The sequence below is a fragment of the Leuciscus leuciscus genome, assembly GCF_965113295.1.
Source record: "Leuciscus leuciscus genome assembly, chromosome: 3".
NCBI lineage: Eukaryota > Metazoa > Chordata > Actinopteri > Cypriniformes > Leuciscidae > Leuciscus > Leuciscus leuciscus.
Window position 1 is genome coordinate 14,485,462 of NC_138727.1, and position 18,322 is coordinate 14,503,783.

Below are 18,322 nucleotides of genomic sequence, written 5' to 3' on the forward strand. Positions count from 1 at the left end.
ATGCTGACAAAAAAACTTTTTTTAAATAAAAGTTGCTAATAACTTCTGGATTTGAAATACAAATAGTGAGTATGTATTTGTGGTACAGCCGCGGATCACGCACTGCAAACACAGCATATGTGAAAGCACTATTGCGCATGCTGGTCTTGCACCGCATACGCACTGCAACACGCACCGCATACGCACTGCACACGGAGTATGTGTGAAACGGCGTAAGCAGGCACATTGCAAGACAACCAATGAAGCGCAACAAGCAACAACGCGCCAGTTGGCAAAATGATACCGAGGGTATTTGGCTATAAAAATTACGAGGTAGTCGACAAAAAAGGTAAGTTTTGAACGAATGCTAAGCACCTTATCGGATGTACCGTAAAACTTCAAATAATAGCCGAGTCCCCAATAGACGCCTGTCTCTTTTAATCTCAATCTTTTAATCTCAATCTCAATCTCTCTCTCTCTCTCTCTCTCTCTCTCTCTCTCTCTCTCACATACACACCAGTCTCTATGGAGGCATTCCAATTATATTATCAGGTTGGTCCAGTTTTTCAGAAGTGATGATTTTGAGGAGTGAGGATTTTATTGATGACATGTTTAAAAAGGTTTAGGCTAAAACGACCCATGTCTATATGAAAGTTAAACTGTTTTGCAATATGAGGTCAATACAATACAGGACTGAAGCTGCATGCTGTGCATTGTTCTAGTGCAATATGCTGTTGAAATACAAGCATTTTTTGTGAAAATTAAATTGTCAGTTTTTTACTGTATTTGATTAATGTCATTGTATAAAAAGAGGTTTAAATAAGTACAAATCTCACAGACATACATGATTTGTATATATTTTATTTCTGTGGTAAGAGGACTTGAAATGACTCGAAACTAAAATGGTAGGACTTTGGACTCGACTTGAGACTTGTTGGCTTTGACTTTTGACTCGACTCGGGACTTGCCTCATCTTTGACTCGACTTGACTCGGGATTCGAGGGCAAAGACTTGAGACTTACTTGTGACTTGCATAACAATGACTTTGTCCCACCTCTGGGCTCTACACATGAACTTGAGCATTGACTACATTGTTTGTGTACACAAAGTTTACTAAATAGAAAGGTTTTGTACGACTCACTTTATCGTTAGTGTCTCCGGTGGCTGGAATTTTGTCAGTCAAAAGTAGTCGATCTATTGACTACCACACAATTGTACTGGATGTGTGAAATGAATGTGGGGAAATAATAAATACTCTGAACCCTAAGTAGATTTACACAAACTGAGAAAGTCAAAAAGCATTAGGTTGTGCCCCGCTCTCCCCTACTCTCATTTAGAAATCATATCTAAACTATCCCCTGCTAGAGCGGGAAAGCTAGAGACCATGTGACTAATCAGATAACATCTAATTTATGTACGGGAAGAAGAAACAGTCACACCCTTAACCAAAGACGATACCTAATTAGTCTGAACTCCTCCAAAGGATTGAAACATCTGAGCAACGAACAAAGCATTAGGTTTTAGGTTGGTTTAACCCTTATGTGCTGTTGGGGATGTTTTCATCCACTACAGGGTATTTTTGAGTCTTAATTTGGCCATAACTTTCTCCGTGTTTCAGCAAATGGAATGATTTTTGGTGACTAATCTTATTTTTACACATATTTTGGGAAAATGCTTTGAAATTTTTCAAAAACTCAACAGTACACTGTGGGCAAATTCACTACCCTTTCGTTATGTTCGTGGCTGAAAACAGCCACTACTTTAAACTGCTGTAAAAATGTATCAGATAAATATTTTTTTCAATTTTTTTTGCATAAATCTATTAATCAACCTCAGTCCTGATCAAAACTACTAAATGTTTTAAAAAAAAATCAGGATTTTAACTCTTTAATTGCCAAATTCATAAATGATGTAACTGATTTTGGAAAAAACAAACACAAAATGACTTATTTTCAATATAAAATGTGAATGTGGACTGGATTTTTTTTGACCTTTTATCACAGTCTTGGACATGTCAAAGATTAGAAACAACATTGGTTTTGATGCATTGTTAGTTTTCGTGTAGCATCAGATTTTAACTTTTTCTCCCTCATTTACTGTTCGTGGCTGTTTTTGCCCCATTGACTTCCATTATAACCACATTTTTTGATTGCAAAGCCATGACACCATATAATCATGCATTTTTGATTGTTGGTGGTTTTCCCTGTTGGGAAGAGGTCAAATTTGTAATTTTTATTGTTGATAACCAGGTGGCACCATTAACCCTTTAGATAGGCCTGTGCAAAAAAAAGCTTAGTTTCTGGCTTTTACATGGAGTTATATGGAGTATAATAGCATATTTGTGTGTGTGTGTGTGTGTGTGTGTGTGTGTGTGTGTGTGTGTGTGTGTGTGTGTGTGTGTGTGTGAGAGAGAGTATGAGAACTCACCTTGATGCGTCTGAGAAAATCAAAATATGCACCTCAGCTCTCAGAACTACATGGAGTAAACAAAAACAAAGTAAGTGTATTTATGTATCTGCTGCCTTTTGATGGTGAGAAATGCAGACTAAACAAAGCAAGTGGATTAAAACACTTGCATGCAAGCCTGCTGGTCATTTGATGGTGAGAAGAGCAGCAAGCAACATGAGAAAGGGCTTGACTTGTAGTGAAGTTTTAGAGATGATTATGCAGCCTGACCCTTCCAGCGAGCTGCAGGATGTATCGTCTTCTCCCTCTGACACCACAGACTCAGGAGAGTCAGATCCTGATTTGGATGTGGCACCCTCATCATCCTCTCTAGCTTCCACTGAAGGCGAGGAAGATTCGGAGGATCCTGAATCTGAGTGGATTGGGAGAAGCGGCGAAGTGTGGTTTTCCACCAACGCGGAGACAACTCCCTTTCTTCAGCCTGCCAGAGGTGTGACTCCAGGGCCGACACGCTATGCCATCGCAAGGGTCCAGAACATGGATTCTGTGTTCAACGGATTCTGTTTTTTACGGAGCAGATGATTGACCTCATTGTCAGCATGACCAACCTCCATGGGCGCCGCACAATGAGAAACTGGACCGGGGTGGACTCCACAGATCTCCGTGCCTACATGGGGCTACTGATTTTGGCCGGCGTCTACAGGTCCAGAGGGGAGTCCACACGTTGCCTGTGGGATCATCGCCTTCCCCTCCTATTTTTACTCCGTAAAAAACAGATTGAACACAGAATCCATGTTCTGGACCCTTGCGATGACATAGCGCGTCGGCCCTGGAGTCACGGGAGTTGGCAGGCTGAAGAAAGTTGTCTCCGCGTTGGTGGAAAACCACACTTCGCCTTTTCTCCCCAATCCACCCAGATCCAGGATTCTCCGAATCCTCCTCGCCTTCAGTGGAAGCTAGAGAGGATGATGAGGGTGCCACATCCAAATCAGGATCTGACTCTCCTGAGTCTGTGGTGTCAGAGGGAGAAGACGATACATCCTGCAGCTCGCTGGAGGGGTCAGGCTGCATAATCATCTCTAAAACTTCACTACAAGTCAAGCCCTTTCTCATGTTGCTTGCTGCTCTTTCCACCATCAAATGACCAGCAGGCTTGCATGCAAGTGTTTAAATCCACTTGCTTTGTTTAGTCTGCATTTCTCACCATCAAAAGGCAGCAGATACATAAATACACTTACTTTGTTTTTGTTTACTCAATGTAGTTCTGAGAGCTGAGGTGCATATTTTGATTGTCTCAGACGCATCAAGGTGAGTTCTCATACTCTCTCACTCACTCACACACACACACACACACACACACACACACACACACACACACACACACACACACACACACACACACACACACACAAATATGCTATTATACTCCATATAACTCCATGTAAAAGCCAGAAACTAAGCTTTTTTTTGCACAGGCCTATCTAAAGGGTTAATGGTGCCACCTGGTTATCAACAATAAAAATTACAAATTTGACCTCTTCCCAACAGGGAAAACCACCAACAATCAAAAATGCATGATTATATGGTGTCATGGCTTTGCAATCAAAAAATTTGGTTATAATGGAAGTCAATGGGGCAAAAACAGCCACGAACAGTAAATGAGGGAGAAAAAGTTAAAATCTGATGCTACACAAAAACTAACAATGCATCAAAACCAATGTTGTTTCTAATCTTTGACATGTCTAAGACTGTGATAAAAGGTAAAAAAAAATCCAGTCCACATTCACATTTTATATTGAAAATAAGTCATTTTGTGTTTGTTTTTTCCAAAATCAGTTACATCATTTATGAATTTGGCAATTAAAGAGTTAAAATCCTGATTTTTTTTAAAAACATTTAGTAGTTTTGATCAGGACTGAGGTTGATTAATAGATTTATGCAAAAAAAATTGAAAAAAATATTTATCTGATACATTTTTACAGCAGTTTAAAGTAGTGGCTGTTTTCAGCCACGAACATAACGAAAGGGTAGTGAATTTGAACAATGCACAAGGGTTAAGGAGGCATAATGTTATGGTTAAAATGGGCTAAGATTTAAACTGCAGATCTTGTTACTTTGCTAATAATAGTGTTTTCACTATTTTGGACATTCCGTTCAGTTGAGCACTGGACGATTAATTTGTTCAGCTGGGTAGATATAGGATATAGAATATGTAAATACATTTTTTTTTTCAGAAAAAAAATGGCTTTCAATAAATTACAGTTATTGACCATTACTCTGTGTGGTGACTTTGCAAATAGAATTTAAATACGTGAGCTTAGAATTATAAGGTTCTATCTCCGTTTAGGGTAGTTCTGAGATATTGAGCATCAAAGTTTTTACATCCCAGCTGGCAAAACTGTTATGTAGTATAATCTACTATTATAGCTCAACAAGACCATCACCCTACAGGTACTTTGAGGATAGAATATCAAAATCCTGGCACATTTGGAAATGGGATTTTTTAAGATGGCCCAAATGGAGATAGAACCTTATAATTCTGAGAGCTCTGATTCTGTTTGGAATTATAAGGTTCTATCTCCACTTTTACAAATAAAACCCCACATTTCAAAGAATAAATGTATATAACCATTGATTTTAATCAATTTATATATTTATAATACAAGCACACAGCTTGATTGGATTTTTGATTTTGGTTGGATATTGAATCTACTGGAGATAGAACCTTATAATCCCAACTCGGTTTATGTTTTTGTGAGATGGAACCTTTTTATTTGATTAATTATTATTAACTACAAAAATTTTTTTTTTTTGACAAAAATAACACCACACAGGCATTAATAAACACCTAATGGATCAGATTATGTCAAAAACTCAATTTCGACCAAAAGTGGAGATAGAACCTTATAATTCTAAGCTCACGAATAGACAAAAAAGGGAATAAGTTTACTGATTTTATTTAGAAAAACTAAATAATCTAACACTTCAAAGTTGAAAAATTAACTATAATACAGATATACAAGTAATTTTTGTTACACTGGTTTGTACATTTTCACTTTTTTCATACACACACACATACACACACACATACGCACGCACACATACTGTACGCACACACACATATACAAAATCCTTCCTTCCCGCTCTCACTGAAAACTGCTGTCATTTGCTTATTGTAATAAGCCATTTATTACTGGAAAGCGCATGTTGTCTTCCTGTTAGTAGCAATTTGAATAATTTTTAGTGCAAACGATTGAAGATTTATGGTAACAGGAATACAGCATGGTTGGATGTGTCGGTGACAACATACCCAGTTTAAAAGGGTTTACCTTAAGGTGCATGTGGCCACTATTTCGGTTTGCCACAACCACATTGAAGGGGCTTCATTGGGGAAAAATGTCCTGGTGACCTGCTTCTGGTGCGGTGCTAGACGGCTGAGGCCTATCTACAGACCGCAGCTTCCTTCTTGGGATCTCTCGATTGTATTAGAAGGGTTGTCAGATGCTCCTTTCAAAGGTAGCTCCCTGACTCTTAAGGTAGCTTTGCTTGTATCAATTACCTCTCTAAAAAGTTAAGTGGACTTGCAGACCCTGTCAGTCACCTCCTCCTGCCTGGACTTCGGTCCTGGACTGGTCAAGGTGCTATTGCACCCTAGGCCAGATTACGTCACGAAAGTGACTTAATCACTGTTTCATCCTGTTGTTCTTCAATCCTTCTCCCCTCCGCCATTTGAAACAGGAGCAAGAGAGGCTTCACAATTTATGTCTAGCCTGGACTCTTAGGGTTTATGTCCACCGTTTAAGCCAGTGGCATAAATCTGATAAACTTTTTGTCTGCTTTGGGGGGCGCAAATGAGGTTCCACCACTTCCAAGCAAACTATATCTCACTGGGTTTCAGATGCGATTTCCCTTGCCTAAGAGGCGCGTAGTGTTGCTTCGACTCTAGGTGTAAGGGCCCATTCTACCCGGAGTGTGGCTGCTTCTCAAGCACTAGCAAGAGGAGCGTCTTTGCGAGATGTTTGTGCTGCGGCAGGCTGGTCCTCTCTACACACATTCATCAGGTTTTATAGTGTGGATGTGGGCTCAACCCCTAGGTTTTCAGGTCCTGTCAGGGTTGATTATACAGTTTTGTGCTTGTGCAAATTGTGATGCAGGCGACCTCACAGTGTGGTGGCTTGGGTATCGTTGTTCCCATAGCGTCAACACCATGACGCATTGTCAATGTTCCCTTGAAAGGGAACATCTCAGGGTAAGGTATATAACCCAGTTTGCTGAGAAAGGGAACGAAACACAGCATTGCGGTGCCATACTTCAAGTACGTCAGTGCAGCTTCTTCAGACAAGTGAATCTGGTGACGCTTTTGCACAGGTGTTATTTATAGACTTGATCACGCACAACGCTGTGTCACCTGACTTTGTCTTTGGCCAATGGGTTGGCGTGTACTACACGTGACCCAGGCACCGGCTCACGCTGTTTCGTTCCTTTTCTCAGGGAACCGGGTTATATACATAACTCGGAAAAAGGTCTCAGGGTTATCTAAAACATAAATATTAGTTGCATTTATTGTCAAATTAATTTAATAATACTGCACTGTGTTTTAGATATTTTTGTGTCATATAAATGTTCTAATTAAAAATGTTTATAGTAGCATATCATTTGTTCTCTTCAGCATCAGGCACTTTTATGTTGCAGGAGTTTGTTAATTTTTTTATTTATATGAAAGTCACATTAAAACTTGAAAACTTTTAATCATGCCATCATAATTATTATATATACAGTAATTGCATACTTCATATGAAACACCTACCCATACTGTCTTCTTAAATAGCTTCAGTGTTATTCATTTGTTTTAACTACTTTTAATTATGAGTAGTTTAGAGCCTGTACTACTATAATGACACAGACATTTTTATCTTGTCAAAATGCTAATGTCTTCTCTTCACGGACATTAGACTTCAACAAACTAAAAGTGTTACCAATGCATGGAACAAAATCACAATTTAATTTCCAGTTCCTACCTTTAAAGTTCATACTGTCACTATTCATCAGAAATCAAAGAATTCATCAGAACATTATAACTGCTTACATTAGTCTATAATTGGCTGGTAGGTGGTTCCTGTCAAGTACTGGCATAACGCTGACACTTACATTACTCTTCGTTTATGATTAATTGGTTGAATGAGAAAGATGTCTTGGCTTAGTGATATGGAGTAACAGAGTGAAAGAGAGAAAGAGATAAAGGAAAAAAAGAGAATGTAGAACAAAGCAACATTGACTCTGGGAGCTCTGCATAGTCAGCCTATCAGCATGCAGGGCGAATGAAAGTGAGAAAAAGAAATCTGTATGAAATAAATTGAATGACCTTTATACCAACTCCATCTAATATAGCAACTCTGTCCACTGTTTCTGCTGTCCAGCTTCTTAAACGAAAATGGTATCGACTTCTGTGGGAAGTGAAATAATAACAGTCTGCAGGGTTGCTCATGATCGCGCCAAGCTAATTTACCTCAGAAGGACACCCCGTTTCGAAAATCAATATCTTATTTCAACTGAAGAAATAATAAGCAATTTCAAGAAATTCCTGTGATGCCACAGCAAGTCCTACGGGTCATGAACCTTGTCAGCACAGATGGAAAGTAAACGGCTGTGCTCGTGAATCGGAAATCAGGGAAGTAATACAGAAGCTGGGGGATATGAATGTTTTGTTTATGAAGAGAATTGTGGATGTTTTAAAATGGAAAGTGATTCCATATAGGTGCAGAATAGAGGTATATCTCTGAGAGGAAGAGTGAATGAATGAATGAGCACTGCGTCTCAACGTATGCCCATCCTTCATCCTCATGACACCACAATTACCCAGAGCTTATCCTTCAGTACAGCGCTATAATCAGCAAGGCATCTCTTTCTTTCACTCTCTCTCTCTCTCTCTCTCTCTCTCTCTCTCTCTCTCTGTACAATAAAGGGCTTGTTTGTCTCTCTAGAAAATCTCCAGAGAACATCTCACTCTGCAAAGTCTGCAATTCCTATTTTTTCTCACTTTCAAGGGTACATCGACTGCTCAATCAATGCTTTTATTAAAACTTTTCAAAAAAAAAAAAAAGAACAAAAAAAAAAAAGAAATGGTCAGAGTTAGAGCAAGGAGTGCAAAACTCTTTCAGCTAAAAACATCTTGTTCTCCAACTTCAGATTCTGGAACTTCTAAATCAACAAGGAAAGAGCTTCAGAGTCTGAAGGGTAAATTCACTATTATGCCACTTTTGTATGCTCTACTTCGTACAATCCATCTTAAGCATGTTTTAAATGTCAGTAGCAGCTTTTCACCCTTTTCACTTGAAACGGGCCTCTGCTTCAGTTTGAAAAAGAGTATAAGAATATATATATGCCTTTTTTTTTTTAGCACAAACATGCCATCCTTATATATAAATTAGTTTTGTATTAGATTGTGCTTTACATTTACATTTATACATTTATGACTTACATTGCATTATCCTATACATTTATACATAGGTATGTGCAATCCCCTGGGATCGAACCCACAACCTTGCGTTGTTAACGCAATGCTCTTACCACTGAGCTACAGGAAAGCTCACCTCACACAAGCTACAGGAAAGTGCCTTACTGACACAACTCAATGCTAAATAATTGACTTCTATATTGTCATTATAGTACTGTCACCAGCGGTTGCAAGGAACACATGATGAAGATCAGGTATAAGATCATAGGTTTCGTTCCAATGAACTGCCGTAGCCAAGGCGATTTCTATTGTATATATCTATACCCGCCCGCGCTCTCAGATCACTTGGACGTGGCTGTGTACAAGAGGTAAAAACGATATAAATACTGTTAGTTTTCTCACACAAACCGCTCGTTTCGTGTCTTAGGCCATCAATGTGTACTTACGATGGGGAATTGTTTAATTTGGACGACGGGGAATTGTTTTAATTTGGACTCTGTGCATGCTCTTTGAGGTGGTGACCATCGACCTGCATTATATGACTGACAGACAAGAATGGTTTGACCTAAAAATATCAAAATTGAAACTACTGCGGAAAAAAAGACACCTACATCTTGGATGCCCTTGAGGTAAGCTAAAACATACCAACATTTAATTTCAAAGTGAACTATCCCTTTAAACAACAAGGCAAACGAGGATAATTAATGACACACAGCTGAACTGAAAACTAATCATATATGTTACCATGGCAACTAAAGAGTGGTGGGAAATCTGAACAAAGGACGACAGGAAACTGGTGAAAACAAACTAAAAGTCCATGATAGTGAAACTAAGGCTGCGTTCCAGTCCAAAATTGTCATGCCCTTCACTCGCTAACTTCCCTCCGTCTCGTTCACTCGGATGTACGTCTTACCTTGCATGAGTGCCCACTACTGGCGGAAACTGCAATGGGCTGAATTGGAACGTCCTAAGCCCTTGATCACTTGGAATCAGCAATGGAGTTGATTTATTATTTAAAACATTTTTCCCTTTAAGAATTTGTTTAATGCAGCATCCAAATGTATATATGTGTGTTTGGGTTATTTTAAATAAATAAAAAATATATAATTAATATATCATAGAGTTGTTTGTTGTGGTGGTGATTAGGCGAGATATGTGGTGACATCACAATCGTACTGCATTGTGGGACATATAGGTGCCTGAAGTGTACATATGAAGCAGACTTGCTCCCTCTGTCAAAATCGAGGGAATGAGGGTCTGTCCATATAAACTTCCCTCGACCACTTCAGGAAGTGGAACGCACTTCAAAATGGCAGCAGGGATTCCCCCGAGGGGAAGTGCTTAGGGAAGTTTGCAAGTGCGTGTCTAAAAGTGGACTTGAACGCAGCCTAAGAATGAGTGTCTGTGACAAGCATTATATAGCAAGCTAATTAACAGGATCACATCTTATGTATTGGATTGTGCTTGTCATACTAAATTTAGTTTGAAAGCAGATTTACAGAAAATACTGCCATAACCCCAAGAAAGAAGACAAAAACAAGCAATTCTTGAATTATTTTGGTTGCAAGAAAGGAGATGAACTTTTGTAAAATATGTTTTTCTCACCAGTTCTTCACAGACCCCCAGATCCCACTTTGAAAGCCCCTTGGCTAAAACACCAGGCAAAAAGCGGAATCTATAATCAAAAGCAAACAAAATTAAAGCTGCAAGCAGCGATGAAAAGGGTCCTGGCACTCGTGCCACCGCCACCCGGCGCCTTTAGGAAAACAGAGCACGGTGGGTAGTATGTAAATATAGGAGGACTATGTTAAAGTAATTTGTATTTACCACACTTCCTGCTACCAGCAGGTGGCTCTATTACTATAACCAAGGCTGTGTTCCAGTCCAAAATTGTAATGCCCTTCACTTGCTAACTTCCCTCCGTCTCGTTCACTCGGATGTACGTCATTGCGAGTGCCCACTACTGGCGGAAACTGCAATGGGCTGAATTGGAACGTCCTCAGCCCTTGATCACTTGGAATCAGCTATTTAGTTGATTTATTATTTACATTTGTTTTCCCTTTAAGAATTTGTTTAATGCAGCATCCAAATGTATATATGGTTTTTGGGTTGTTTTCAAAAAAAAAAAAATAGAATTAATATATCATAGAGTTGTTTGTTGTGGTGGTGATTAGACGATATCTGTGGTGACGTCACAATCATACTGCATTGTGGGACATATAGGTGCCTGAAGTGTACATATGAAGTAGACTCGCTCCCTCTGTCCAAATCGAGGCAACGAGGGTCTGTCCATCTAAACTTCCCTTGTCCACTTCACGAAGTGGAACGCACTTCAAAATGGCGGCGGGGATTCCCCCGAGGGGAAGTGCTTAGGGAAGTTCGCGAGTGCGTGTCTAAAAGTGGACTGGAATGCAGCACAAATAAGAGGATGGTCATGTGTTCAGGACAGGACTCTTATCAAACATGGGCAGTTTGGGGTAGATTGGACATTGTATAGAGAGCCTAAGTCCCTCCCCTCCGCTTCCGGCTCATGGGACCTTATTTCGGAAAAGAATGTATGGTAGTCAATGGCGCGAGACAACTTATCTTTTTATTCCGTCTGAACTGTGCCCTGAATTACACATATGATGTTTGTCAATTTAAAAGATAACTATGAAAGTCAAGAAAGTCGCAGTTTGTCATAAAACAGAAGAGTAACCTTTAGTTTTGTGTGAAAATCGCTCAATGAACTACATCTCTCGTCTCACACTATGTACGTCACCAACAGTCTGTGTGCAGTCTGGTACAAAACACTCAGGCATGACGGCGTAACGTTACAATTATAATGTAAGACAAAGAAAAAAATTACAGACGTTAGCTTCAGTAAAGTTAGCTACATTTATTGAGAGAAAAGGTATGACGTCACATGTGCGCCTTTTGGGTTTGTAGTCTTTGTAATTACGTATTTTCACAGTCTTATACCTCAACAGTTTTACATCAAACTGCGACTTTCTTGACTTTAAAAATTTATCTTTTAAATTGACAAACATCATATGTGTAATTCAGGGCACAATTCAAACGAGATAAAAATATTTCTTGTCTCTCGCCATTGACTACCATACAATATTTTTCCGAAATAAGGTCCCATGGTGGTCAACCGGAAGGGGAGTTACTGCAGGCTGTTTGTGGTTGCCTAGCAACATCGGAACTGCAAACAACTTTAATATAGAACTTATATGATGATGCATATATCACCCAAAGGCTGAAATTGGGTGTGCACATCTACATTTGTCAGGCCGCCTAGGACACGCCATTCGACGTAAACTCAAGATCTTCGCAATTTAATGTCTCAAAGGCCTTAAGATTACACTCACAAAATTTGAAGAGGATCAGATCAAAACTGTAGGAGGAGTTTGTTAAAGTACAACATCTGGAAATGGCAAAAACTGCACAAAATCTGAAAGGAAGTTCAAAATAGCGGACTTCCTGTTGTGTTTAGGGCTACACTCCAAGATACTTTTTTGTAGGTATTGGGTCATTACATGTATGTACCAAATTTCATATCTGTTCGTGAAATGTAGAGCTGGGGCAATAATGTAGGGGGGGCAATTGAGCCATTTTGCCCCACCCAATTCTGAAACCCATATTCAATTCAATTCAATTCAATTCAATTCAAATTTATTTGTATAGCGCTTTTCACAATACATATTGTCTCAAAGCAGCTTTACAGAAAGTGCATTTCGGAAATGTACATAGAAAAATACAGTTAGTTATTCATGTATTAATTTAGGGCATAACATATCGCCGGCGTCGAGTCGTCTCCTCACGGGCGTGGGGTCGTCTCCTCATGGGCGTGGAGTCGTCTCCTCAAGGGTGTGGAGTCGTATCTTCACAGGATTCGAGTCGTCTCTGCACGGGTCTTGGGGCATCTGAAGTTTCCATGAGAGGCTGGATACAAACTGGAGCTGACGAACTCTATTTACCTCAGGACTAGCGTCCCGAGATAACGACAGAAAAGCAGATGGGAAATAATTAGCGTAGCTGCTGTTCAAAATATTAATGCATTCAATCTGATTCAACTGTAGTATCAGACATATCAACATATCACACATACATTTTCACCACTTCTGAAGCGTGTGCAAAGTTTTCATGAGTTTTCAAGCATGTTTAGGCCCTCAAAAAAGCGATTTACTTTGGAGAAGAAGAAGAAGAAGAAGAAGAAGAAGAAGAAGAAGAAGAAGAAGAAGAAGAAGAAGAAGAAGAAGAAGAAGAAACAATAGGGTCCTATTGTTTTAACCAGAGGCATCACTGGATAAAATGTCTAAAACTACGGATGTATGGTAGCCCAGATAAGTGATGAAATGATTCACAAAATTAAAATATTTTCTGGATGCAAAACTAATTCAAATTGTCAAATTACATTGGTGAAGTACTAGTACCTGTATGTGGTTTTCAGAGCAACCAACCATAAAAAAAAGTTATTTTACAGCATCAGGCTGCACCTTTTGGAGTGTACAACTCTCTAATTTACACACAGAGAGAGAGAGAGAGAGAGAGAGAGAGAGAGAGAGAGAGAGAGAGAGAGAGAGAGAGAGAGAGAGAGAGAGAGAGAGAGAACATTCACATAAGAAGCACAAATCAATAAAAGCACAAGCAAACAAAAGCTCACTTAGACCTCAAGCGTAGCACACAGTCCCTCAGCTGCTAGTGGTGTTTATGTGTCTCTTAAAGTAGCTGGGACTTATGAAATATCACCTTTATGGCTCACTCTGGACACGTGATTAGATTAGAATAACATCACAGAATGCATTGCTGCTGACGGTTCCTGGCATTTAACACTGATTTGTTGTAAACAAGACAGCGTGCTGAGATGTAGGTGGTCATATAGGAAGAGTCCTGGTGGTTGCAAATGCTGATTTTGGAACTATTTGTGAGTGTGTGTGTGTGTGTAACCCTCCTCCTGTCTGGGATGATGGGGAGTTGCCCAGCAGCATCCAGTTGGAGAGCTGCTTACTCATCGTTCTTCCTCTGCCGTTGCTCGCTGTGTGGCAAAGGAAGAGTCTTACAGACAGGAAGTTGAGGGTGTGTGCATGTGGATTTGTGTTTATGTGGAGTGTAAGAGGAAAACATTCCTTGCTATGGAAGTAATGGCAAAATATTTCTGGTCTGAAACATTTTTTTATACCAGAAAAAACAAACTAGCCTACTTTAAACAGTAGTTTAAGAAGTCCAAGTTTATAAAATGTGCACACATGTTAGCAAAAAGTGTGCTAAATTGAGCTTAAAGGGATACTTCAGCATTAAGCTTTGTATCAGTAGAAAACCTGTAGTATTTTCGAATTACTGTGCTTCCCTCCCTCATATCCCCCTGAGACGAGAGATTTCTGTATTTTTTGTCAGGAAAAAAAATCGGAGGACTTTTTGGTCAGAGGCTAGAAACTACAGCCAGTGCTAGGAGCTAGTTCCGCATGTTTTCAACCCGCCCATAGGGGGTGGGATCTCACTCACAGAATGTACAAATAGTGTCAGCCATCTTTTTTTGGAAGCTAAGCTATCAGGCTTTTGTTCTGTGGAGAAAGCTGAGTAGTAGGGGTTACCATCCTCTTTTTTCTGGCCGTCGAGATCGTCCAAAATGTCTGGGATTTGGCTTTTGCTTTCTACAGTCACCATTCATTGTTTATATGCACACCTTTTGTTTCAATCTAACTGAATTCATTCCGATTGGTGAATCTGAATGTAGTGTTTACATGAACGCTAAACAATTGATCGGTTGATGTGCGTTTTAGCATTGCTAAGAAAATTCCCGTTCCTCCGTGAGAGATAGCCTACGAGACCGGTGTCGCTCATCAGTAATCACGCCACCGGCCTCACACCGTTCTCCCACGCCCCTCAGCCTCGTCCTGCTCGCCACAGTAAACATAATGAATGGCGACTGTAGAACGCAAAAGCCGAATCCCGGACATTTTGGACGAACTCGAAATCCCGGGCAGACTCGTCACGGAGACTCACGATAAAATGGCGTCTTTTAAGTTTTGAGTCAACTAGTAGCCTAGCCTTGTTGTTTAACTGCGCTCTCTTACCGGCAGGCGTGGCTTGGGAGTGGCCTCGTAGGGCAGCGAAGCAAGTGCATTCTGGGAGTTGTTGTCTTTCATCCACATGAGCCAAAAATACATTTTCTGGCTTTTCTCAGTACAGAAGGCTCCAAATTCTAAAATAATTTCACATTTCTACTACATAAATACCCATTTTAAATACACATTCATCGTTCCAGAGGTGAAGTATCCCTTTAAACTTTCTTAAAATATACAGGCCTGTCGCCATAAGAAAGATGTGTTTAAAAAAAAAACAAAAAAAAAAAACAGAATAGCTAAAACAGTACTAGCATACAATTCTGAATTCAACTCAATGTGGTTTTATGTATGTTCAAAAGGGAAAAATGTAATTTTAAGAAAAAATATAATCACCTAGTTGCATAAACTCCCACTCGTGCAAGTCTGGAGAATCATGACTGTTAATGAAGAGGGAGGGATTATCATTAATTAGCCAGAGTCTGTAGAGTACAAAAAGACCAAAGAGCAGCACCTCAACAGTGTGTGATTAGCTGTTGAACAATGGCAGAAAGTTGGTGTGCTGTTCAGTCTCTGGCACTTTGTGTTTGTTTCTGTGTGTTTAGTCATGCTGTTCCGAAGTGGAGTGATCTGCCCCAGAGTCCTCAAGCTCTGATGTTCCAGCAAACTCACCAGCGGTTTCAAAAGCCAGTTCAACAGCAATCTAGTCAATGGTTTCCTCAGCAGGTTCAAAAGCCAGTTCAACAGCAAGCTAGTCAACAGTTTCCTCTGCAGGTTCAACAGCAAGCTAGTCAATGGTTTCCTCAGCAGGTTCAAAAGCCAGTTCAACAGCAAGCTAGTCAGCAGTTTCAACAGCAAGCTAGTCAATGGTTTCCTCAGCAGGTTCAACAGCAAGCGAGTCAACCGTTTCCTCAGCAGGTTCAACAGCAAGCGAGTCAACCGTTTCCTCAGCAGGTTCAACAGCAAGCTAGTCAATGGTTTCCTCAGCAAGTTCAAAAGCCAGTTCAACAGCAAGCTAGTCAGCAGTTTCCTCAGCAGGTTCAACAGCAAGCGAGTCAACAGTTTCCTCAGCAGGTTCAACAGCAAGCGAGTCAACAGTTTCCTCAGCAGGTTCAACAGCAAGCGAGTCAATGGTTTCCTCAGCATGTTCAAAAGCCAGTTCAACAGCAAGCTAGTCAGCAGTTTCCTCAGCAGGTTCAACAGCAAGCGAGTCAACAGTTTCCTCAGCAGGTTCAACAGCAAGCTAGTCAACAGTTTCCTCAGTCAGTTCAACAGCAAGCTAGTCAACAGTTTCCTCAGCAGTTTCAGCCTAAGCAGCCAGTGGCACAGGCAGAGCCCCTTGACAAATGTACTGTAACTGATTATGAGCAGATTCAATGTGGACCACCTGGTATCAGTGGTGCTGAGTGTGCAGCTATCAACTGCTGCTTTAACGGACAGCAGTGTTACTATGGGAAGGCAGGTAAGAGTGGAGTCAGTGGAGAGGAATTCATGTTAAACTGATCCTCAGCAATAACCTGTTCTTGTAACTCATTCCAGTGACTGTCCAGTGTATAAGAGATGGTCAGTTTGTGGTAGTGGTGGCTAGAGATGTTACGCTGCCTCGATTGAGCCTGGATTCAGTCCGTCTCCTGGGTGGAAGTGATCCAGCTTGCAGTCCTGTGGGATCCACACCTTTATTTGCTATATACCAGTTCCCTGTCACTGCATGTGGCACAAGCATGATGGTGAGTAGCTGCTTGTGGTTTTGTTCTGCATGGCTTAGAATGGATTGGATGCTAACAATGTTACTATTTGCAGGAGGACAGTGGATATGTGGTGTATGAAAACAGAATGACCTCCTCATATGAAGTGGGTATCGGACCACTTGGTTCCATTACAAGGGACAGCCATTTTGAGTAAGTGTATGCTTTATCATAAATGTGAATCATTGACAAATGCTACAAGCTCACTGTTTGTCCAGGCTTCTCTTCCAGTGTAGGTACTCTGGTACCTCTGTGGAAGCTCTGGTTGTGGAGGTCAACACCGTTCCTCCACCTCCACCAGTAGCTGCTCCTGGACCCCTCAGGGTAGAGCTTAGACTGGCAAATGGTCAATGTGTCACCAAAGGCTGTGCAGAAGGTAAGTGTTGGTCCCAAGTATGCCTAAAGCCTTTCTAAAACTCCAGTTTCTAGTTAAACACTGCGTTCTTCCTCAGGGGACGAGGCGTACACGTCCTACTACAGTGATGTTGATTATCCAGTTACAAAAGTCCTGCGGGAGCCTGTGTATGTTGAGGTGCACATTTTGGAGAGGACTGACCCCAACATTGTCCTGATGCTGGGACATTGCTGGGCGACATCAACCCCCAGTCCACTCAGTCTACCCCAATGGGATCTTCTGGTTGATGGGTGAGTAAGGCCAGTCTTAATCCATCTAGTATGCTGTAAGGCATTTCTGACTGCCTCTTTGCCTTTCAGATGCCCTTACCAGGATGATCGTTACTTGACCACATTGGTTCCAGTGGCTGGATCATCTGGTCTTCAGTTCCCGACCCACTACAAGCGCTTTATTGTGAAGATGTTCACATTTGTAGATACAGCATCACTGGCTCCTCTGCAGGAAACCGTATGCTCTGCAGCCTTACCTCAACCCTTAATATTAGTGCTCTTTACAGTGAATTATATGGCTTAACCCTTCCCCCCTCTGTTAGATCTTCATCCACTGTAGTACAGTGGTGTGCCATCCCTCCTCTGGCTCCTGTGAGCAAAGTTGCACAAGGAAAAGTGAGTGCTTGCTATAAGTTGACTTCAAGAACTGAGAATTTATTTAAATGCCCCTCATGCTTCTACAACTTTTTACAGGAAGAGACACGCACATCAAGACCATCTCTAGTGGGCAAACTGTGGTGTCTAGTGGACAAGTTAACCTGGTCAAGTGAATTTAAGTGTTTTAATAAACTTCATGAAACTCAACATGTTTCTCTTTGGTATTCATTTCTGTCTGGAGTTGGACGTTTCATGACTGTTCTCAGTTTGACTTCTGCACTACTAAACTTTTTTTTGTGCATTGAGATTCTTGACTTTAACTTAACAAGCCAAGTTCTGCCTAAGCCATTTAACTGTACTATTTGCCAAGTTCTAGTTGTTAACTTGGGCCCCGGTTCATATTTCACATAAGGTTTTAGCTTCTGTCTGAGGCTTTACATGCAACTTTATGGCTGGACTACTGTGAAGCTGCTTTGATACAATCTGTATTGTGAATAGCGCTATACAAATTGACTTGACTTGCATAACTGCATATATTGATGGCCAAACCCCTCTGAGGTCACTCGTTGGCTTTTTGTAATGTTTTTTATTTTTTTAGTCATGCAGTATAGAATCATATCTTGGGATAAAGGATGAGTGCAGGTTTTTTTTTTATTAGGCTAGTCCCTGTAATGTAGACTATCATTAAG

General features: G+C 40.5%; 1 protein-coding gene across 1 annotated transcript; it reads left to right on the forward strand.

Annotated features, from left to right (window-relative positions):
* Positions 1 to 15,429: 15,429 nt before the first annotated feature.
* Positions 15,430 to 17,840, forward strand: LOC309495940 (zona pellucida sperm-binding protein 4-like; the record flags this gene model as incomplete). Its single annotated transcript, XM_082165876.1, has 9 exons — positions 15,430 to 15,708; positions 15,805 to 16,348; positions 16,426 to 16,613; positions 16,687 to 16,784; positions 16,850 to 17,007; positions 17,084 to 17,276; positions 17,346 to 17,493; positions 17,579 to 17,651; positions 17,730 to 17,840. 9 exons carry the CDS (start codon positions 15,430 to 15,432, stop codon positions 17,804 to 17,806), a joined length of 1,758 nt encoding a protein of 585 aa, XP_082022002.1. The 3' UTR covers positions 17,807 to 17,840.
* Between the last annotated feature and the right edge of the window lie 482 nt (positions 17,841 to 18,322).